Genomic DNA, 23839 nt, shown 5'->3' with positions numbered 1-23839 from the left:
CACTGTTTCCCCATCTATTTCCCATCAAGTGATGGGACCAGATGCCATAATCTTCATTTTCTGAATGTTGAGCTTTAAGCCAACTTTTTCACTCTCCTCTTTCACTCTCATCAAGAGGCTTTTTAGTTCCTCTTCACTTTCTGCATAAGGGTGGTGTCATCTGCATATCTGAGGTTATTGAGTGGGAAAAAAAGGGTTTAGAGTGTAGAATAGGAAATAATTCCAAAATGATCAGTCTTGATATGGGCACAAATCTGTCTCAAATCATATTTTTCACAGTGCATGTTATTTCATAATTGCAAATATCACTTATTTGTTATCCAGATCTATTTGTCTCTAGTTCTTTATAAAACAAAGCAATATTTTAACTATTTTCAGAGATAGTTGGGGTTCTTTTTTGTCTAAGATTAAAAGGATATTGGAGAACAATAAAAAATCTTGGAAATAAAAACTTATATACAAGATACATGAATGGTTTCTTATGGGGCGGGGGGTGACATTTATTATGTGCAGGAAGTGATGTGGAGACTTCACTCACCAAAAATACATGAATGGTTTTTGTTGCACCAATAAGCTGTTAACCTGAAAACAAAAAAGCAGGCTGTCTACAGGATATACCCCATATATATACATATATATGGGGTATATTTGTAAGAGGTCCTATGAGAGAAGTCTCCTATTTGAAGAAACAGAATTTCAGTCCATGCCAGTCCATGCTGGAAATACTCATTTTTTGTTGACGTATTGAGCACATAACATACATATTGATGCCTCTTCTTGAAAGATGGCAGTGAATAGACAAGGAGAGTGAAAGTAGTCTAGTGAAACAGAGAATTCTAAGAAAGGTTAGTTGCCACCATCACAAATTTTGAGCAGTATGTATCTGGATAAGCAATCAAAATAACCCTAAATCTATGTATTGCTTTTTTAAAGATCTTTTCAATGACTTTTTATTTATAGTAATTTTTAGCCAGAGAAAAGTGCAAGACTAGCACAATAAATACACAAATATCATCATTTGCCTAGGTTCATCCGTTGTTAACATTTTGTCACAGTTTTTCTATGTGTTTGTGTGTGTGCATGTGTATGTAAAATCTCTCTATATACTACATATGTACACAGGCTTATATATGTATGTATATGTTTTGTGAACCCTTTGAGAGTTTTTTCCCCTGAATTATTGAGAATTATTTGCAGACATCACGACACCTCACTTTTTAAACTTCAGCATATCTCTTCTAAGAAGAAGAACATTCCTGTACCTAACTACAACATAATTAGCACAGTCAGGGTGCTAATTAATACTGGCGTACTAGTTGTCTAATATGCAGTTATATTCAAGTGTCTCCACTTGTTCCAATAATAGCCTTTGTAGTTTGAAGGAACATGCATTCCATGTACTTGTCATGTCTCTTTAGTTTCCATTAATCAGAACAGCTCCTCAACCTTTGTTTGTTTTTCGTGACGTTGATGTTTTTGTCGCACCATGTGGCACACAGGGTCATCAAGCCCATGCTGCCTGCATTGGGACCATGTAACATTTTTGAAGAGCACAGGCCAATTGTTTTTCGAATGTGGAGTTTATTTTTTTCTCATTATTTAAAACGTTAAACACATTTGGCAGGAAAACTATATAAGTGATGTTATGACCTTTTCCATATATCATATCAAGAGGCACACTCTTTCAGTTTGTCCCATTACTACTGATGTTAGGTTTGATCATGTGATTAAGATGGTGTTCACAAGATTTCTCCATTGTAAAAAACCTTTTCCCCTTGGTAATTAATAAGTAATTTCTGGGGTGATACTTTGAGACTTATGTAAGTATGATGTTCTGCACCCTTTGATTTTAGCATCTATTGGAGGTTCTTTTGTTTTTTAATTATTTATTGATTTATTGGCTGCACTGGGTTCTTAGTTGAAACTTCCCTGGGTCTTAGTTGAGGCACACAGGATCTTCCATCTTCACTGGGCGTGTGAGCTCTTAGTTGCAACATATAGGATCTAGTTCCCTAATGAGAGATCAAACCCAGGCTCCCTGAGTTAAGAGCACAGAGTCCTAGTCACTGGACCACCAGAGAAGTCCCTATTGGAGATTCTTGTTTAAATCAATTATTACTGTGATGGGTGCAATACAAAGTTCTGTTACTTTAAAACTGAGTCAGTATGTCATTTGTTAGCAGATAAATCAATCATTGATATATGTAAGAAGATATTTGATATAATATTGTAAATTCTGAAAATTGTTCTGAAATGAATGTATCTCTCTTTAGGCATTTTCTGAACTCATCCTAAGAATATTGCTGCATCTTCTGCAGTTTGATATAACTCTCACTTTTCAGTACCATTTTATTTTCTACTTAATTACAAGAGATTCCAATGTGAAAAGTTTTAACTACACGAAAGGTTTTAAGCACATTTTTTTTGGTTTGGTCTTTTTTTTGGCCTCACCTTGAGGCATGCGGGGTCTTGGCTCCCTAACAAGGGACTGAACCTGAGCCCCCTGCAGTGGATGTGTGGAGTCCTAACCACTGGACCACCAGGAAAGTCCAAGCATGTTAAAATGACTGGGGAGAGAGAAATTATTTATTCATTCAATATATATATTTATTGAAAATATACTATGTAACAAGATTCTGGGAATTCACTAGTGAACAAACAAGACTGTGTGCCTTGCCTCCATTAGGGAAAAACAAAATACATAATGTCTTAATTTAAATTTTAAAGCTTTGAAATGTCATGCAAAGTCTGTAGTCCTTGAGTGGTTAGGGCAATCTCTGTTTTATGTGGTGTCTTTCATACATAGGACATGAAGTACTTCACAAAAAGAATAATTTTAAGCTGAAGAGAAATGGAAGATTTTTAAGGCTCACTTTAAAAAGAGAAAATGACTCATTGGCTCAGAGGGAGGAAGTGGGTTGCATTCAAATAAAACAGTACAAGTTAAAGAGCAATGTTCTTTCTTCAGGTGTTGGGAGGGAACATTGAAGAGGCCAAAACTGTCGATCTAGAGTTAGAAGGCAAAAGAAGTCTGTGGAAATTAGGTCAGATAGGATTCTTTTTCTTATATTTGTAAAAAGTTTCGAAGAGAATCAAATCATTTTGAATTGACTCCAGTAAGAGAAAAATAGAGAGGTGACAGAAAGGAAATAATTGAAGAGTCAGAGAGCAGAGGAGATTTGTAATGAAGGAAGCTAGGTAAAGAGCCAAAGAAAGTAACAAAGGCTAGTATTTTTGCTTGGTGAATCTGCTTTGAAATAGCATCCCCTCTACCTACCCAGGTTATACAGAAACAAGTTTCACTATAATTAGTATATTCTAAAATGTATTAATATTATGGCAATATAAATTAAATGGATGTGCTATGAAGCACATAAATTGCCACAACTAAATTAAAAAATTTTAAACTAAAGAATTCCAAATGCTATTAGAATACTTTCCATAAAGAAAGTATCTTTGTTTCTCAGTGTTAAGGAACTCCAAGCTGCAGCTCTCCTGGAGCCTGTCAGAGAACTATCACTATAATTGGTATGAGTCCCCAAGTACACTGACAATAATTGAGGCTTATATCCCATGCATTATACTCGATGGCACATTGTATTAAAAAGGAACAAAATTATAGAGGCGAGGAGCTGCCATATGATACAGCAGAGCAGTAATTCTTAGATAAGGCTCACAGATACAGATTTTAGGACTAGAATGATCCAGTTGATAAAGGCCTGGAAATAGTCAAAGTATCAGCCTGTGAAGCTCCATACCACAGCAAATAATCAGATAAGCAGCAAATAAGACCTTGATGTCCCCCTACTTCATTTGTGTATCTGTTTCCCTAAAACAAAAAGTCATCTTAGAATGTTTGCAGTCCTGTAAATGTGCAGTTTATTCTTTAAGGATGTCACTTACTGATTCTACATCATTAGTATAAATGATTGAGGACAGGAGGAGAAGGGGATGACAGAGGATGAGATGGTTGGATGGCATCACCGACTCGATGGACATGGGTTTGGGTGGACTCCAGGAGTTGGTGATGGACAGGGAGGCCTGGTGTGCTGCGGTTCATGGGGTCACAAGGAGTCAGACACGACTGAGGGACTGAACTGAACTGAAGAGACAATATGGTAGAGAAAAAACATTAAGCCAAGATCACTAGCATGCTGACCTTGTGAAACATTTAAATTATTTGAATTTCACTTTCCTCTCCCTCAAAATTAAGAGCGCTTATATTCATTGGTTGCTCACCATGTGCCAAGTGCTTTCACTTATCATCTTATATAATTCTCATATCACCCCTTCAAAGCTCGCCTACTGTGCTGTACTTAGTCCCTCAGTCATGTCCAACTTTTGCGACCCCGTGGACTATGGCCCACCAGGCTCCTCTGTCCATGGGGGTTCTCCAGGCAAGATTACTGGAGCGGGTTGCCATGCCCTCCCCCAGGGGATCTTCCCAACCCAGGGATCAAACCCAGGTCTTCCGCACTGCAGACGGATTCTTTACTGTCTGAGCCACCAGGGAAGCCCAAGAATACTGGAGTGGGTAGCCTATCCCTTCTCCAGGGGATCTTCCCAACCCAGGAATTGAATCGGGGTCTCCTGCATTATAGGTAGATTCTTTACCAGCTGAGCTACCAAAGAAGCCCTGGCTTGCCTCCTAGACTTCCCTATTCTATGAAGCCAGTCTCAGAATATTGCCACATTTCTCCCCATCTCACCATCCAAAACCCAGAATTCTGTCTTCAAAAATTTTTTAAATGTGTAGATTTTTCTGCATAGTTTGAGAGGAAGTAGTGGTGGGGTTATTTAACAAAACTTCTTACACATACTGTATCTTTTAAAGCCATTCCTTTTTTTTTTTTTTGCCAAAATTCCTCTCTTTTGGCAGTACACTTCTCTCTTTATCTTCCTATAATCTCAAAACATCCTCCTCACTTTTGGACATGTTCACTCAGTCTCTTAAAGGACTCCTTCTAAAAAATTCCATCTTTAAGCTTGCCCCTTAGCAAGTCAAAAGTACCAGGAGTGCCAGTTTTCTCTCACGTTTGCCCTTGCCTGGACCGCTCAAGGTCTCCACTCCAGCCAGTATTTGAGGTTGACACTGTTGTTATTCCTAATTTATAAAGGAGGAAACCGAGGCTTAGAGTGCCTACTTGGTCAATCACACAGTTAAAAAACAGGAGCCAGAATTTAAACCTAGGGATCTAACTGCAACACTGATGTTCTTTTAGCCTCACTGTGCTGTTTTTCCTGTTTCATCCCAGAAAAATACCACCTGCCCTACCATCACCATAATCCTATGCTCCCTGCACCGTGATTTGAAGTTGAAAGATCAGGAGATTCTTTGTCTTGCCGTTAACTATATAACATGCTGTATCCTGTTCAACCAGAGCAGGATAAATGAAACAATTTTTCTTGGCCTCTCTATTCCAAATATCTACCCTTGTCTCTTCCTCCTCATCATACTCCCCCATCCCCTGAGAAAGGGAGAAAAGAAGAAAAGATAATATAGAAGACGGGGAAATAAGAGAATAGGCTAAAGGAAGGATGTGGGTGGCTTTCTGAAGCTGTTTTCACTTGGTCAGAAATAGAAGTAAATTAAAGCCCTCTAAATGAATGTGGAATGGTATTATACCTTCTTGCACTTTACCTCAAGACATATTTATAATTGCTAGAACACTCAAGAAGTTCAAAGAAACTTGAAGAAAAATTACTTGATTTACATGTCACTGAAAGAGTGACTCTTTTAACGAAATCATGGTTAAATAATAATAGTCTCCATTTATTGAGTGTCTTTTGTGTGCCGAGATTACTGGAAGGGTAAAGCTAATGCTTTATAAATGATCTGGCACTGTTCCTGGCATGTAGTAGGCTCCTCATGAGTTGTATTAAATACGCCTTGAATCTTCACAACCGCCCTAAAAAGTAAGAGGCTTTTTTGGTTCCCATTTTACAGTTAAAGAAACAGATTCATAAAGGTAAATAATTAGCCCAAGGTAACGTAGATAGTGAGTCAGGATTAGGAAGGCAGATAATAATTTCAGTTACTGGGTTACTGCCTTATCTAAATTATTTCATTTTATTCTTACAACTATTGTACCAGTTACATACAGTTATTATTCTCCATTTAAAATCAAGAAACAGACATTGAGAATGAATAACAAGTTTCCTGAGGTCATATGGCTGGCTGGTAAGCCAAAATTTGAACTCAGGTCTAACTCTAAATCTCTTATGCCACATAGAACATTAAAGCTGTATATGCCAGGGGAAAGGTTAGCATGCTGTCATTGGATAGGCTTTGGAAGGATGTGTCCATCACCCTGTTGAGTTGACCAGAGTTCAGGGCCCTTACCCTTACAGAGGATTGATTTGGTCATTCACTGAGAACAAATCCATTTCTTAGGGGCAGACTCACATTAATCAAATTTATGAGACTCAGTGAAAGATCAGAGGGCCAGTTTACTGATAAAGAAAAATGTAATTTCATTTGAGGTTCTTATGACCAAGGTATTCTCTCTTTGTGGGCAGACCTACAGACCTTGGATTCTGTAGGCAGAATCCAAATTTTAATCAAAAATTATTTACTACATATGGAATCCCAGCAAAGGAAAATAATTAGATGAGCTAGAAGAGTGTCTGCCACAGAGTAAGGACTCAATAAATCTTGGTTGTTACTATTATTGTTAATACCTGTCCACACCAGAGCAGGAAGGAACTATGAATCTCCTAAACTTACATGAAAATTTTTATGTGTGTACATTTGTGCATTTTTCTGGGAAAGAGTTTATATCTTTTATTAAGTTATTAAAGTGTTGGTAACTTACAAGAAAAGTCAAGAGCCATAAATTCTCCATGAAATTCTACACAGAATCCTGAACACTTTGATGGAACAAGTAAAATTTGAATTCGTTTGATATTCTCTAGAGCTAAGGCTATTTATTGTGCTGTGTTGTACTTTGTTTTAAATAAGTATAACCTCTTACATTATGAGTTATTTTTAGGACATTTTCTCCCCATGTTATCTTCCCTATTTTGATTTCTTAGCACTTTTGCAGATCGTATCATTTATTTACCATTTTGTTCATTCAAAATCATCTCTCTTTGGAAATGAGTGTTCATCCTCTAGTAAGTATATCTGTCTCTCAAGAGTGTCAGTATTTGTAATGACCTTGTAATCATAATTTATTTTGGAATCCATATGATCATAGTAAGAGCTTATCTTTCCTGTATCCTATTTTAGCATAAACATTAGACATCAGCAATAAATATATTTCTGAAACTCTTCTCAAATTCAGAACCATATAACATTGAAGGCTTCCAATAGTTAATGAGCAAGAAAGAGGTTCTCAATATGCTCTCATTTACATCAGAGCATCATGCAGAAGGGTTGGGTATTTCTTATTTCTTATTTATCCCTTGCCATTCTCCATAGAGAATGCCTTGTAATCACAGGTATTTTTGTATATAGTTCATATGATGAAACCTGAAAAGTGTTCTGTTAATTCAGTTTTCAAGCAGACCCCAAAAAACCCATTGGGGGACACATTCTGGCTCATGCTTCAACAACAAGAATAAGCTTGAGAAAAGGAAGAGGAGAGCTGAGAATTGCCAAGATTTACGACAGGTAAATATTTTTTTACTCTTAATTAGATTCTTGTGCATATGATGTTATATAGAATTACTTCTCCAGAGAGGCTATAATTATTCCAAGGGTAGACCCTACATGCTTGGATTTCCTTCTCAAAAAGTACTAAATTCATTGGGAAGTTCCTAATATGTACTAGGTTCTAGGGATTCGAGGATTTTGTTGACAAATAGACTTGGTCCCTGACCTTCCAAATCTTACAGTAAAGCTAGGTAATGAAATAATTGATTTCCACTTTAAGTGAGGTAAATGCAGGAAAAGTGCAGCATGTTATAGGGATGTTCTTCTTTCTGCTAGTTTTCTTTTCAGGTTTCAGTTTAAACAGCACTTTCTCAAGGAACATTTCCCTGACCCTTACAGTCTAGGCTAATACTCTGTATTACACCTTATATTCTTTCACAGTACTTACTTATTTAATTAATAGTTATAAGCTTAGATTTTACCAATAGTAAACCTAAAGCGATTTGAATTGAGGAGGCTTTGCTCACCCCTTCCTGAGCATTGCTGCTGACCCTTCTCTGTGGACCTCCCCCATTTTTGCCTGTTTTGTTAACTCTGAAGGGTTGGCAGGGGAGGGGACCTTTACCCTTCCTGCAACTGTTCCTCAGTAGACATACCTTTGACTGGGTCTGGAAAGGCTGAGCTGGAAGGAGCAGCCCTTGGTTCTGAGCAGTTGTTTCAGCCCTGAGGCTGGTGGGCATGGGGGTGCTATTGGAGCTGGACTTCAACACCTAGGATGCTGTTGCCCAGCTGGTAGGGTTGCTGGGCTTCAGACTCCAGCTCCAACTCTTGCCCCTCTCTGACCTGAGAGAGCTCCTTGAGCCCCTGAAGCCAATAAATGGAGAGAATAAGAAAACAATCTTTAGAGTGAGAAAGCTAATATTTTGGCCACTTAGAGATGAACTGCAAAACAAGAGCCTGGCATAGGGCTGGGACTAAAGATTTTTATGGAATTTTTCAAGATTTGCAAGTATGTAGCTTGGAAGGAGACTGGTGCTTTTGTTGTTAAAAAAAGCAATAACCTGTTATTTCCTGTAATGTTTGCATAGTACATCTTACCCCTCTCCTGTCTCTCGCTGCAAAGATGGTGCTGGAATGTTCTGGAGGGTCATGTCACCTTCAGCTTCTCCTATGGAGACTGAAGCCTTTGGGGTTTTCTGTCCAAATTCAAAAGGAGTCATACATGAGTATGTATGTATATGCATATGGGTTGATGTACATACATTTTTGTTGTTATTCATTTGCTAAGTCATGTACCAGTCTTTGCGACGACATGGACTGTAGCACCCCAGGCTTCTCTGTCTTCCACTGTCTCCTGGAGTTTGCTCAAATTCATGTCCATTGAGTCATATTCATGTCCATTGCTATCTAACCATCTCATCCTCTGCTGCTGCCTTGTCCTTTTGTCTTCAATCTTTCCCAGTATCAGGATCTTTTCCAATGAGTCAGTTCTTCACATGTATGTACATATGTACATGCATGTATTTTATATAAATATCTATCTATCTATCTATATATATATCATGGGCTTCCCTGATAACTCAATTGGAAAAGAATCTGCCTATAATGCAGGAGACCCTGGTTCGATTCCTGAGTCGGGAAGATCCCCTGGAGAAGGGAAAGGCTACCTACTCCAGTATTCTTGGGCTTCCCTGGTGGCTCAGCTGGTAAAGAATCTGCCTGCAATGTGGGAGACCTGGGTTCTATCCCTGGGTTGGGAAGATCCCCTGGAGAAGGGAAAGGCTACCCACTCCAGTATTCTGGCCTGGAGAATTCCATGGACTGTATAGTCCATGGGGTTGCAAAGAGTTGGACACGACTGAGTGACTTTTACTTTCATGTAAGATCATGGCATCTGGTCCCATCACTTCATGGGAAATAGATGGGGAAACAGGGGAAACAGTGTTAGACTTTATTTTTTGGGGCTTCAAAATCACTGCAGATGGTAATTGCAACCATGAAATTAAAAGACGCTTACTCCTTGGAAGGAAAGTTATGACCAACCTAGATAGCATATTCAAAAGCAGAGACATTACTTTGCCAACAAAGGTCTGTCTAGTCAAGGCTATGGTTTTTCCAGTGGTCGTGTATGGATGTGAGAGTTGGAATGTGAAGAAAGCTGAACCCCGAAGAATTGATGCTTTTGAACTGTGGTGTTGGAGAAGACTCTTGAGAGTCCCTTGGACTGCAAGGAGATCCAACTAGTCCATTCTAAAGGAGATCAGTCCTGGGTGTTCTTTGGAAGGAGTGATGCTAAAGCTGAAACTCCAGTACTTTGGCCACCTCATGTGAAGAGTTGACTCATTGGAAAAGACTCTGATGCTGGGAGGGATTGGGGGCATCGAGTCCACCGACTTGATGGGTGTGGGTTTGGGTGAACTCCGGGAGTTGGTGATGGACAGGGAGGCCTGGCGTGCTGCGATTCATGGGGTCGCAAAGAGTCGGACACGACTGAGCGACTGAACTGAACTGAACTGATACAATATATAAACACATGCAAATATATGAACAAACTTTGACAAGGTAATTGATGTACATGGTAAAAAAAATCAATAAAATCGAACAGTACAAGAAAACAGTTACAAGCTTAGTGGGTTTTTACAGAGAAACGTATTACACTTCAGCTGTTCTCCATTCTGGGGACAGAGCAGTGAACCAAACAAAAAGACAAGACTCTGCCTTCATGAAGCTTACATTCCGTTGGTAATGGTTTATGTATATCATCCCCACTAGACAGTAAATACCCTGAGGACAAGGACACTATTCTCTTGCTTACCACTGTATTCTTAGTGCCTCAGACATAACAGAGGCACAATATTTGTGAGTGACTGATTAGCCAGTCTTGGGCAACAAGGTAAAGATTTGTAATAACTCTTAACCCTAGGGAGGTTAAGAAAAAATCAGCCGAAAGAAATCACATGAGCTCTTAATCTGGGTTTAGCTATGAATCATAGTACTTATTTTGTATTGTAATTTAAAATATTAAACGTTAAATAATCAGTTCCCGTATCTATCTGGGTGTTGTTTTTTTTTTTGGCTGCACTGTGTCTTCATGGCTGCACACGGGCTTTCTCTGTTGCAGCAAGCAGGGGCTACTCTTCGTTATGGTGCTCTGGCTTCTCATTGTGGTGGCTTCTCTTGTAGTGGAGCACAGCCTATAGGGTGCTCGGGCTTCAGGAGCTGCGGGTCATAGGCCCTAGAGCATGGGCTCAGAAGTTGTGCACAGGCTTAGTTGCTCTGTGGCATAAATATTCCCAGACCAGGGTTGAACTCTTGTCCCCTGTATTGGCGGGTGGATTTTTATCCACTGCACCACCAGAGAAATCCCTTTATGTGGTTTTTATTCAGACCATTTCACTTTTCATCACTGGTCCTCGTAGAGTATGATACATATGCAAGTGCTATGTTTTGTGGAGCTTCAGCAATCTCTAGAAATTTGTTACAAATGAACTTTGTTGAATTAAGTAGATAGTAGGATTGTTTCATCTTTTTACTAAAATTTCTAGGTTTATATCTTGGACAGATTGCTGTGCTTAAAACTTTCCCAACTATTTTTTCACTCTCAATTGTAATCAGCCAATTACATGTACATCTCCCTCACTACAATGATTGAGTCTGGTTTACTAATATCCCAAGCAGTTAGCATGGTACTTGGCATCTAGTAAGAGCTCAATAACTATTTGTTGAATTAACAAATGAATGAACTCCATCTACATGTTCAATCATTTGTATATTTAATCAAGTCTTCTAAACTTTTAGGAACAAATAACCCCTGCCGTTTTTACAGTCCTAAGAGAACACTAGGGTTCTGCAGACTCCACAAAGGATAATTAAAATTATCATAGAAGTTAATTATGTCAAATATCCATAAATTTGAATAAAAATAGCAAAACCAGATCAGAACTTAAAATGTCAAAATAGTTATCTGTGCAGCTTGTACTTCCTTCTTTATGATTCCTAAAGATTTCTCACAAAGAATTCTCCTTGACTTTAGAAAAAACATTTTGATAGAGAAGATCATGAAGCTAAAAACAATAACAACGCTAGCTAACACTTAACTGAGTGGGTTCTATGTGCTAGGCCTTGTGCCAAATGGAGATTATTATCTCCATTTACACATGAGGAAGGGCTTCCCTGGTAGCTCAGTGGTAAAGAACCCACCTGCCAATGCAGGAGACACAGGTTTGATCCCTGGATTGGGAAGGTCCCCTGAAGAAGGAAATGGCAACCCACTCCCAATATTCTTGTCTGTGAAATCCCATGGACAGAGAAGCCTGGCTAGCTACAGTCCATAGGTTTCCAAAAGAGTTGGACACAGCGACTAAACAACAATAACAACACATGAGAAAACCAAGGTCCCAGGTAGTTAGGTTACCATTGCCCCTCTAGAGTCTATTTTAAACATAGACGCCAGAATGATCCTTTATAACACCAAGTCACGTCATATCTATCCTCTGTTTAAAACCCTCCAATAGCTCCCCATCTTGAGTCAGAATAAAAACCCATCTCTACACTGCTTTACAGAGCACTACATGAATGGCCCTATTCTTAATTCATGCTAGAAATGGAATACCCCCATTTCTGCCTCACAGGCCTCTATGAAGTCCTTTATAATCTATGAAACCTTTCCTGAGTAACCTAGCCTGCATAACTTCTTCTTTCCTTAGAGTTCTATAACATATACTGACTTTAAGGAACTTAGCTTACTTTGCATATTTGTTATATCATAGTTCACCTTTTAGGCTTCTTCAGAGTAATGCACACATCCGTTCTAAGTCACTTCAGTCATGTCCAACTCTTTGCAACCCCATGGACTGTAGCCTGCCAGGCTCCTCTGTGCTTGGGATTCTCCAGGCAGGAATACTAGAGTGGATTACCATTTCCTTCTTCATCTTGAGAGTAAAGGCTGTCTCAATTTTATAAATTCTGTGGGATCTAGTACTTGCTAAAGTCTGATTTTCAGAGTTAAAAAAATTAAAAACATCACTTTCTGTAAATCAACATAAGATGGACATGTGTTAGAGATTTTCTTCATCTCAATTAATGAAGAAACCACTGATTTAAAGGATAATTTGAGGAACAGAGATTTATGTAGTTGGTCAATTCAATGAAGAAATAAATTTGCTAATAGGTGCAAAACTGGTTAATATCCTGCCAGGCAATAAGTTATAACATTTGAAGTTGTCGTTTCTACTGGAGAGAAACCTATTGTTTCTCTACACAGTGAAATTCATTTCCATTGTTATAGACTGGCATTATAAGAATAATTTGCACTGCTATCGGTTTTCTACAAATAAATCTGTACTCCTATAGAGTTGTAAAATAAAATGTAAAATTTAAAAGAGCATGTAATGGGGGGTAAAAAAATAAAGAGCTTGTAATCATGACTCGTACAAATATAAAATGTCAAAGATCATATTTAACTCAGTAAGTCATGCAGGAACCAGTAAGATTTTATAACCAGATCAAATGAAAAATCAAATTAACACACTGATGCAGTCATATAAGTAATGCTGAAATGAATTCTAAATTGATAAAAATGGGTTAGTATCCATAGGACAATAATCAATTGCGTTCCTCTTCACATAATTTACGTTTCTATGGACAAGAATAATTTGTGTTACTCATAGTTTTCTGCAGCTCATGGAGTTGTAAAATAGCTCAAAGACAATGAAAACCATGGAATCCTCATAGATTTGTATAACCTGGAAGGATGTGTTAGGCAACCTCTTTTTCCACTGAAGGTACTCAGTAATCTTTTAGTTCATTTCAAAGTCTTTCACGGTTTTTCCCTACATTAGTCATGGAAAGATACACACCCATTTATTTTAGTATTTTTTAAAAATGTTATTGAAGTATAGGTGATTTACAGTGTTACATTAATTTTTGCTGTAGAAGTGATTCTGGTATACATATATATGTATTCTTTTTCATATTCATTTCCATCTTAGTTCATCACAGGATATTGAATATAGTTCCCTGTGCTATGAGGAAGAACTTTGTTGTTTATTCATTTTAGATATAATAGTTTGCGTCTGTTAATCCCAAACTCTCAATCCTTCCCTTCCCCACCCTGCCTTGGCAGCCACAAGTCTGTTCTATGTGGGTCTGTTTTGTTTCATATGTTACGTTCATTTGTGTCTTATTTTAGTTTCCACGTATAAGTGATATCATGGTATTTGTCTTTCTCTTTTTGATTTACTTTGCTTAGTATGATAATCTCTAAATCCACCCATGTTGCTGCATATGGATTATTTTATTTTTTTATGTGAGTAATATTCCATTGTGTTTATGTATATGACATAAACATATATACACACACACATATATACATTCATTTGTCAATAGACATTGGGTTGTTTCCATGTCTAGACTATCATAAATAATGCTGCTATGAACATAGAGGCGCATGTCTCTTTTTGAATTATGGTATTGTCTGGATATATGCCTGGGATTGGGATTACAGGATCATATGGCAACTCTGTTTTTAGTTTTTCAAGGAACCTCCAAAAAACAAAGGAACCTCCATACTGTTTTCCATAATGGCTGTACCAATTTACATTCCCACTAACAATGTAGGTGGGTACCCTTTTCTCCAAATCCCCTCCAGCATTTGTTATTTGTAGACTTTTTAATGATGGACATTTCGACCACTGTGAGGTGGTACCTCAATGTAGTTTTGATTTGCATTTCTTTGATAATTAGTGATGATGAGCATCTTTTCATGTGCCTGTTGGCCATCTATATGTCTTCTTTGGAGAAATGTCTATTTAGGTCTCCTGCCCATTTTTCAGTTGGGTTGTTTTTTTGTTATTGAGCTGTATGAGGTACATACCATTTAGAATCAGTAAACCCCCAAAGGTCTTCTGCACAATGCCTGATAGTGCACTGTAAGAACACCCAGTTATCCCTGTTGCCTATTTCCAAGTTTAGGATAATTTTTCTTGACATCCAGAACCTTAGAAGTTATTATATAGAAGTTATTCTATAAATGTTTGTGACAGTTGATAATACTTGTAGATAAATTCTGCAATCCACATTTAGCTGTACCAACTCACATGTCTCAGGAGACTCAGACTAATAGGAATATGATGCCTGTGACATGAATACAGTATTTATAGCAATAGAGCTTTTTATAAACTTCTGTTCCCTTGTATTCTGTTAGCCCTGAGATGCCTGAAAATGAAGCCACCTTCGCAATAACTGCTGGAGGAATTGGGGATGCCAAGGAGTAGGTGGCGAATTGATGCAGATTGCTTCTTAGTGCTTATTAGGAGCTGAAGAAATGGAAAAGCAGTCTTAAATTTCAGATCTTGAAGTAAGAGTTTGGTTTTTTTTCATATGTTACTAATGGAAAGTCAGCAGAAGAGATTTAACTCATTTATTTTAAAAGTCTCTGATTTTTAATAACTATACATTATATGTCAGTTCAGGAATATAAATATGTATATGAATGAACAAATGTTTTGAGAATTAGGGAGGGATTACCTCACTTTAGCTTTTCAAAGTGAGCCACTAAGCAGATGGAAAGTCTAAGAGCTCAGAAATGTCCCCTTCTGCAACTTCCCCATGAACACAGAAGTGAATAAACTTACAAAGGAGGGAGGAATGTTTGCAGGACACACACAAAAAAGCTTTTTTATTTATGATATCAAACTGTACATTCACAATTTCAGCAAGAGAAATGAAACATTAAATTAAGCTAAATTTTTAAATCATTTGACTTTTAGACAAATTGAAATTATTTTTTAAAAATGTACTTCTGATTGGGAAGATAAAAGCAAAGGTAATTAGGATCTTTTCAGTTTTAGGTGGTCAATATAGTGTGACTTATATTTTAAGTTTTGGGTAGAGAATTCAAAATCTTTTTTAAAATACTAAGGTTAATTAAAATGTAAAGTTTTGTATACTAATTTTATAAATGTGTAAAAATATTGTTTTTTCTAAGTGTTAAAAATAAAATCTGGTTTTCAAAATGTATGTATAATAAAAATATTTATAAAGTAAAACAGTAATAGTATTTATACTGACAATCTTTATAGGTCTCAAAAAGGTTTAATTTCTTACGTTGCATCCACTTGTATGAGAATCTTCAAGTGCTAAAAGTACCATTTGTTGAGGAGGGAGGAGGGTTCAGGATGGGGAACACAGGTGTACCTGTGGCGGATTCATTTCGATATTTGGCAAAACTAATACAATATTGTAAAGTTTAAAAATAAAATAAAATTAAAAAATAAAATAAAAATAAAAGTACCATTTGTTACAAAAGGTATTTGATTATCCATTAAATCATTCACTCACCAAGTGAATGTTAAGTCTAAACAATCTACAAAAGAAGTAGGTTCCTGCCCTCAAAAGAATGTATATACTAGTTAAAAGAAACTCCTAATGTTTATGAAAGAATGAGAGAGCAAATGATTAAAAAATACTTCGGATTCTGTGATTCCAGAAGTGGGGGAAGAACAGTTAAGCTGTGGGATGGCATATGCAGAGGTACAAAAGCTAGGATTTCGGAAGAGACCAACTTGGCAAGCAGAAATTGTTTATAGTGTCAAGTACTGGGAAATAAGAACTTTTAAATTTTACTATTATTTTTAAATCTCAGAAGCTGCTCCTCTGAGTAAGCAGAAGTTAAAGTCATTTTATATTTTTGCAAAGTCACTTTTTGGCCTTTTTTTCATGTGCAAATATAAATGCACACTTTTCCTGAGCGGGGGAAGGTTTTACTACTTGATAAAAACTGAGCATTTCCAAGAGATTCCTTGGTATGCCAATCCTTGGAGAGGAAATGGACTAATCTGTTTAGGAGCCCAGAGCTTTCTTAGTAGGACAGGAAATAAATCTCTTAAGATTTGAAATTCAGGAAAATTTTCTAGGTTAAGCTGAGTACCCCCAGAAAAGAAGACTTTACCCATTGGTATAGAGGTGGAAACCTACGGTTCTGTGGGAAAGGCTGGTTTCAGTGTGGCACATGGCTAAGGCTGGAAACCTCTCTGGATCCAGCCACTCTTATATGTCCTGGTTTAGAGAACAGTAGCTAAGCATGTGAATGCGCACTAAAAAGAAAAAGCCTATAACCTTGGGGCCCAACTTTGGGAAGGCATAGCAGGTTGTGCAGTGCCCACTGAACTTTTCTAGGCCAGGTTCTATTTGTCACCAGTGACCAAAGTATTAAGTCTTTCCAGTCTTCCTCCTCCATCTGACTATAGAAATAACTTTGGCTTCTTATTCCAAGGGGCAAAAAAGAGATGCTGTTGGTCAGGACTATTTTAATTGCAAGCCACAGAAACTCAAACTAGCAAATGCAAGACATGAATTCATTGGCTCAAGAGACTGAAAGGTCCAGAAGTAGAGGTGATGACCTTAGCCATCCATGGCTGGAGCCAAGATTTCTAACAGAATCCTCAGGACATTTCTCTCTGCCTCTGCTCATTTTCATGCTGCTATTGTTCTTTCTCAGGCTCTCCCCACATAGTAAGTAGCCAAAATGCTGCTTGTAGCTCTAGACTTACATCCCACTAGAAAAGGCATGCCTTTTTCCTCCATAGATTATTCATTCTGTGGAAACAAGCAAAAACCACCAAATGAGAACAGAGGCTATTTATTCAGAGTTGCTACAGCCAGAGTCCGTGACCTTAATTTGCTTTTGGTAGAGATTCAAAGGCAGGCAGAGGAATGGGAAGGCTTTATAGAGGAAAGAAGGAAAGGCTTCAGGTATGCTCTGATTGGAGGCTGTTGGCATGGAGAGTTGGAAGAGTAATTTGATAGAGATGTGGAAAACAGATAAGGGAAATAATACTGGCATCAGGGAGCTAATTTAGGAAACACTTAAGATAAATTAATTGTTAGGTGATAAAGAATGGGCCTGGGGTCGTAGCAATGAAATGGATAGACAGTTCAAAAAAGGTAGTTAAGATTTAGTGTGAGACTGAATATAAAGAGAGGAAGAGAAGGCAGAGTCACAGGTGACTTGACAAATTTCTTTAACCTATGAGAGGAGATTATGTTTGTATCATGAATACAAATGCAGAAGTGTCAAATAAAGACTAGGGACTTTACCTGGGAGGGTAGGTTTCTATTAGTTTGCTAAGGCTGCCATAATAAAGCACCACAAACTTAGATGGCTTAACAGAAATTACTGTTTTTGAACTTTTTATTTTGTATTGCAGTATAGCTGATTAACAATGCTGTGACAGTTTCAAGTGAACAGCAAAAGGACTCAGCCATACATATACATGTATCCATTCTCCCCCAAACCTCTCTGCCATCCAGGCTGCCGCATAACACTGAGCACAGTTCCATGCGCTATACAATAGGGCCTTGTAAGTTATCTGTTTGAAATACAGCAATGTGTGCATGACCATCCTAAACTCCCTAACTGTCCCTTCCCCCCAGCAACCATAAGTCTAAACAACAGAAATTATTGTCTCCCAGTTCTAGAGGCCAGAAGGCCAAGGTCAAGACTGGTTCCTTCTCAGGGCTGTGAGGAGAATCTGTTCCATGCCTCTCCCCTAGCTTCTGGTAATTTTCAGTATTCTTTGGCTTGTAGAAGAATCACACTGATTTCTGCCTTCATCGTCACATGGTTTTTTCCCCTGTGTGCCTGTCTTTTTGTCCAGATTTCCTCTTTTTATAAGTATACCAGTCATAATGGATTAGAGGCCCACCCTACTCCAGTAAGACCTCAGCTTAACTAATTACATCTACAATGACCCTATTTCTAAATAAGGTCACACACTGATGAATTGGGGTTAGGACTTCAACATATAAATTCTAAGGTGGACACAATGAAGTAATGGTAAGAATCAGACACAGTTAATGGTCAAACAGGATGCACTAGATACAACCTGAACTCAATACCTGCTGGTCAGAAACATGGAAGGCAAGATCTGGGGAAACCTAGTATTATATTTAGAAGATGAAGAGTTTGAAATAAAGAACAAAGGAAAACAAGGACAGAAAGCTAGGAGATCAGAATAGGGTGGTCAAGCCAAAAATAGGGAATACAATACACCAGACTCAGAAAAGGGATATCTTTCATGGAGAGGAGAGAGATCAGAACCTTAGACACCAAGTTTCAGCCAGCTGTCTCCTTCACCTGACTCAGGCTTGTTGGATATGGTGAATGTTTATCACTGTTTGGTTGCACAATTTTCACTTATCCATCATAATAACACTCTGCTTTTCTTTTAGTCACCTCTTCCCAATTCATGTAGTCTATCCTGAGACACTGGATACTGAGCAACAGTCACAAGCATGAGAGCATGGATTAGAGGTCACAAATACATGCAGTGACAGAAAGGGCAGGAAGGCTGGCAGCAGTGGCACTGACCTGAACAAGCTGTTCCTGCTACTAGACTGCAGGCTTCTGACTCCTAAACTGCACAGTTAGACTCCTGTCCTTTCCTATGGTAGTCCTCCAGCCTCCTGACAATTCAATGACTCCTAATGTCCTTCTGATAAATTTATCTTTGCTTCACTAGTCAGAATTGGATTCTATCATTTGCAATCTAGAACTCCAACCACGGTGACACCCAAATACTGCTTCATGGGACTGGAAAAAAAGAAAGCCAGGAAGGGCTTACTTAACACTCAGGTGGATGATTCCTCATTATTCATATACTCTTCTATACCAGTCTTCAATATTTTAAAAGGAAAATTGTTGAAAAGACTATTAGTCAGAATTTTACTTGACTGAACCCAAAATAATTGTATCTTAAACAAAATCAAGGTTTATTTTTCTCTCGTAGACAGAAATCTGAAGCCAGGCAAGTCCAGAACTATTACAGTGGCTCTACTTTGTAATCAGGACTCCAGGCTTTCTGCTTCCATCCTGCTCTTGGCTTCCATTTTCAGCGTCAGCTCACAGCTTAAGATAATACTGGAACTAGGGTCAGAGAAATCAAGTTGGGGAAATAAAAATGCAAGATAAAAAGGCCAAAAAGGGTCCTTTCCAGCTGAGTCAGCTCCTATGAAGCCCTCTCCCAACACAACACTTTTACTTACATCTCATTGGCCTGAACTCAGTCATATGGCTCTATCAATGCACAAAGACGTGGGAAATACTGTCTTTTGTTGTAAGCAGCAGTATCCCCAGCTGAAAATCATAGTTCTGTAATTAAGGAGGAAAGAATGGCTACTGGTAAGCAACTACCAGTTTCTACCACAAAATCTTCTTTTACTTTCTCAACAATGACAAATTTCTCAAATGTCTATTACTATATACAAGGCAGAGCACTTCAGGAGTTTTATACTTGTGCCAGTAAAGCTGGTTGAGGAGTATATCCGTTAGAATGCCCTCAGCTGCAAGTAACAGAAAACCCAACTGAAAGTAGCCTAAACAATGAGGAGATATGCCATCTCTTATAATAAGAAGTGCAGAAGTCAACCAACTGCTATGTTAATTCAGCAACTCTATAATATCATCAAGGGTTCATGTTCTTTCTTTTCACTTCCCCTCATATGGTTATAGGTCTCTAAAAGCCCCACTTTGGTCAGAATATGACTATGGAAGTTCTGCCTTCACATCCTAACTTGAAAACACCTAGAAAAAAACAAGGTATTCTTTCAGGAGCAAGGAAATAGCTCACCCATACAGTTGCATTCAGCTTGTGGTTTGGCTAGAGGGTCTAAGATGGCTTTGCCTGTATACCTGGTATCTTTGTGGGGGTGGCTGAAAAAGTGAGACTTCTGTTATTCAGTAGTCTAGCCTGAGCTACTTTACATGGCAACTGGGTTCCAAAAGGGCAAATGCTTAGCAAGCCTCTACTTGCCTTATGCTTGTTACTGTCTCATTGGCCAAAGCAAATCACACAAGAGGTCCAGAGTCATTGTGGGAGGGGATTACACCAGGGCTTGAATACCAGGAAATGTGCTTTCTTGGAGGTCATCAGTACAATAGTCTTCTACAGGGTACTGTTTTGAGCCCTTTGGGATGGGGCATTTGTCTTCAAGAACTTACAATATGGTCAGGGATGTGAGACAAACTCTTGGAAAGTTAAATAGAAACTCATGACTTCAATATCTAAATAACATTTTAAAGACTATGGAAGTCTGAAGGCAGGCCCAGAGAGAGGGGTTTTAACTTGGAAAAGCTAGTTGGATTTTTTTCCCAGGAGATTTCATGTGGTGGTGAATGTTCCATGCCCTCAGGGTCAGGCCTTCAGTGTTCATCTTCAGTATGTTTAGTGCCCTGGGTGCATGCATGCTGAGTCGCTTCAGTTGTGTCCAACTCTGCAACCCCATGGACTGCAGCCTGCCAGGCTCCTCTGTTCATGGGGATTCTCCAGGCAAGAATACTGGAGTGGGTTGCCATGACCTCCCCCAGGGGATCTTCCCAACCCAGGGATCAAACCAAGGTCTCCAGCATTGCAGGCAGTTTCTTTACCGTCTGAGCCACCAGGGAAGTCCAAGAATACTGGAGTGGGTAGCCTATCCCTTCTCCAGGGAATCTTCCCGACCCAGGAATTGAACTGGGGTCTCCTGCACTGCAGGCAGATTCTTTACCAGCTGAGCTACCAGGGAAGCCCATTTAGTGCCCCGCTGCTGCTGCTGCTGCTAAGTCGTGTCAGTTGTGTCCGACTCTGTGCGACCCCATAGACGGCAGCCCACCAGGCTCCCTCGTCCCTGGGATTCTCCAGGCAAGAACACTGGAGTGGGTTGCCATTTCCTTCTCCAATGCATGAAACTGAAAAGTGAAAGTGAAGTTGCTCAGTTGTGTCTGACTCTTAGCGACCCCATGGACTGCAGCCTACCAGGCTCCTCTGTCCATGGGATATTCCAGGCAAGAGTACTGGAGTGGGTCGCCAGTGCCTTCTCCGATTTAGTGCCCTGGTACTGGTTAATTTCTAGAGAAATTAACTTCAACCTGACTAAACACACAAGCTGCCAGGGAGAGTATACCAGGATGCCAGTGACACTGAAGAGTAGAATATAATGTCAAGCAGACCAGATGTGAAGATTGACCTGAACAGCCAGCCCATTGCCTCAATGAGCAAGTTCATTTGAAGCTAAATATGCTTGACGGACACAGATTCAGAATAAGGCTGCTTGGACATAAAATTTGAATTATTAATGGGTTCTGGTAGCCCATTACATTGATCTTCATTCATTCATATGTATATTTTCTGGAGAAGGCAATGACACCCCACTCCAGTACTCTAGCCTGGAAAATCCCATGGATGGAGGAGCCTGGTGGGCTGCAGTCCATGGGGTTGCTATGCGTCGGACACAACTGAGCAACTTCACTTTAACTTTTCACTTTCATGCATCGGAGAAGGAAATGGCAACCCACTCCAGTGTTCTTGCCTGGAGAATCCCAGGGATGGGGGAGCCTGGTGGGCTGCATTCTATGGGGTCGCACAGAGTCAGACATGACTGAAGTGACTTAGCAGGGGCATGAAGTGCATGTGTGCTCACTCGGTGATGTCTGACTCTTTGTGACCCCATGGACTGTAGCCCACCAGGCTCCTCTCTGTTCATGGGATTCTCCAGGCAAGAGTACTGGAGTGGATTGCCATTTCCTTCTCCAGGGCATCTTCCTGACCCAGGGATCGAATTTGAGTCTCCTGCATTGGCAGGTGGGTTCTTTACCACTGAGATACCAGGAAAGTCCCCTTAATTACTCTGAGCAGGAGTCATTTTAAGGGGAAACAACAGGACTGCAGCACTTCCATAAATTCTCAAACATGTCTAGAATTACATATGTATACAAAAGCAAAAGCCCCTTCTTTCAACTCCAACTGATTTCCACCCAGTACCAATATGAACCACCTCCAGATCAGGTAGGGCTGTGTGTTTATTTGGGATTGATGTCCTTGTTTGGTACAATCTTTTATCAAAGATAACCCTAATGCTAGTTGGTTTTCCTCTAAGTGTGTGCAAATTATATTTTGCCTTTGTGATCAAAATTATGTAAATACCAGAGTTTTCCTTCTCATTAATATCTTACAGACACCAGTTGGTGTTTCACTGACCTATTGATGTTTTCACTGTCTTTGTCCTTATGTTCTAATTGTTGACGCCAGTTTGTTTTTCTTCACATTATTAAGTCTATTTCTAGAATACAATTGACTGTAACATAATTATATACTTTGGGGTCAATTCTCTTCCGTTCCATTCTGTTTCTTAGAAGAATGTTGCCAACTTTCCTCTCTGACTCTCCACTTAGCTCCATATCTTTTCAACACTGCTGTATCTATCTGGGCAACACAGAGTAATCTATTAAAAAACATGAATCCACATCTCTAACTCTTGCTCAGCTACTGAGTTTGGTCTGTATTTTAGCATTTACCTACTCCCTCCCTCTAGGTTTCTCAGGTGGCACTAGTGGTAAAGAACCCGCCTGCCAATGAAGGAGATATAAGAGATGCAGGTTCAATCCCTGAGTGGGGAAGATCCCCTGGAGGAGGGCATGGCAACCCACTCCAGTATTCTTGCCTGGAGAATCCCATGGACAGAAGACGCTGATAGCTACAATCAGGGTCACAAAAAGTCAGCCACAACTGAAGCAACTTAGCATGCACTCCTTCCCTCCAGCCTTTGAGGACTGACTTTCCTCTTTATGCTTGTCAGAAGCAAACCAGGAATCTCAATCACCTTGGTTTTCTTCAAGGAAAAAGAAAGACTTGTCTGTATTTCCCAGCAAAGACAAGACCCTTCTATATAGTTCAAGAGACTCCCAGGGCCTCCCAGGCACCAGCAGGCATAGTCTAACTGGCAGGTCTGATCTTTAACTCTTGAGCCCTCTTGAGCCCATTTCATGCGAAATGCCAGGCTGGATGAATAACAAGCTGGAATCAAGATTGCCAGGAGAAATACCAACAACCTCAGATATGCATATGATACCACTTTAATGGCAGAAAGTGAAGAAGAACTAAAGAGCCTCCTGAGGAGGGTGAAACAGGAGAGTGAAGCTGGCTTAGAACTCAAAAAAACTAAGATCATGGCATCCGGTCCCATCACTTCATGGCAAATAGATAGGGAAACAATGGAAACAATGAAAGGCTTTATTTTCTTGGGTTCCAAAATCACTGTCGATGTTGTTGTCAGCCATGAAATTAAGACACTTGCTCCTTGGAAGGAAAGCTATGACAAATCTAGACAGTAAAAGTAGCAACATCACTTTGCTGACAAAGGTCTGTATAAGCTCTGGTTTTTCCAGTAGTCATGTATGGATGTGGGAGTTGGACCATAAAGAAGGCC

The 23839-nt window shown here is 39.2% G+C and overlaps 1 protein-coding gene across 1 annotated transcript in view; it reads left to right on the top strand.

Annotated features, from left to right (window-relative positions):
* Positions 1–14878, top strand: part of DMC1 (DNA meiotic recombinase 1) — a 35573-nt gene extending 20695 nt beyond the window's left edge. The window contains exons 13-14 of the mRNA XM_010845109.1: positions 7499–7615; positions 14802–14878. Of these exons, the coding sequence (XP_010843411.1) occupies positions 7499–7615; positions 14802–14871 (187 nt within the window). The 3' untranslated portion in view covers positions 14872–14878. The remainder of the gene's footprint in view (positions 1–7498; positions 7616–14801) is intronic.
* Positions 14879–23839: the final 8961 nt, after the last annotated feature.

Source organism: Bison bison, unplaced genomic scaffold (assembly GCF_000754665.1).
Source record: "Bison bison bison isolate TAMUID 2011002044 unplaced genomic scaffold, Bison_UMD1.0 scf7180017864213, whole genome shotgun sequence".
NCBI lineage: Eukaryota > Metazoa > Chordata > Mammalia > Artiodactyla > Bovidae > Bison > Bison bison.
This window is presented reverse-complemented; position numbering and strand designations above follow the sequence as displayed.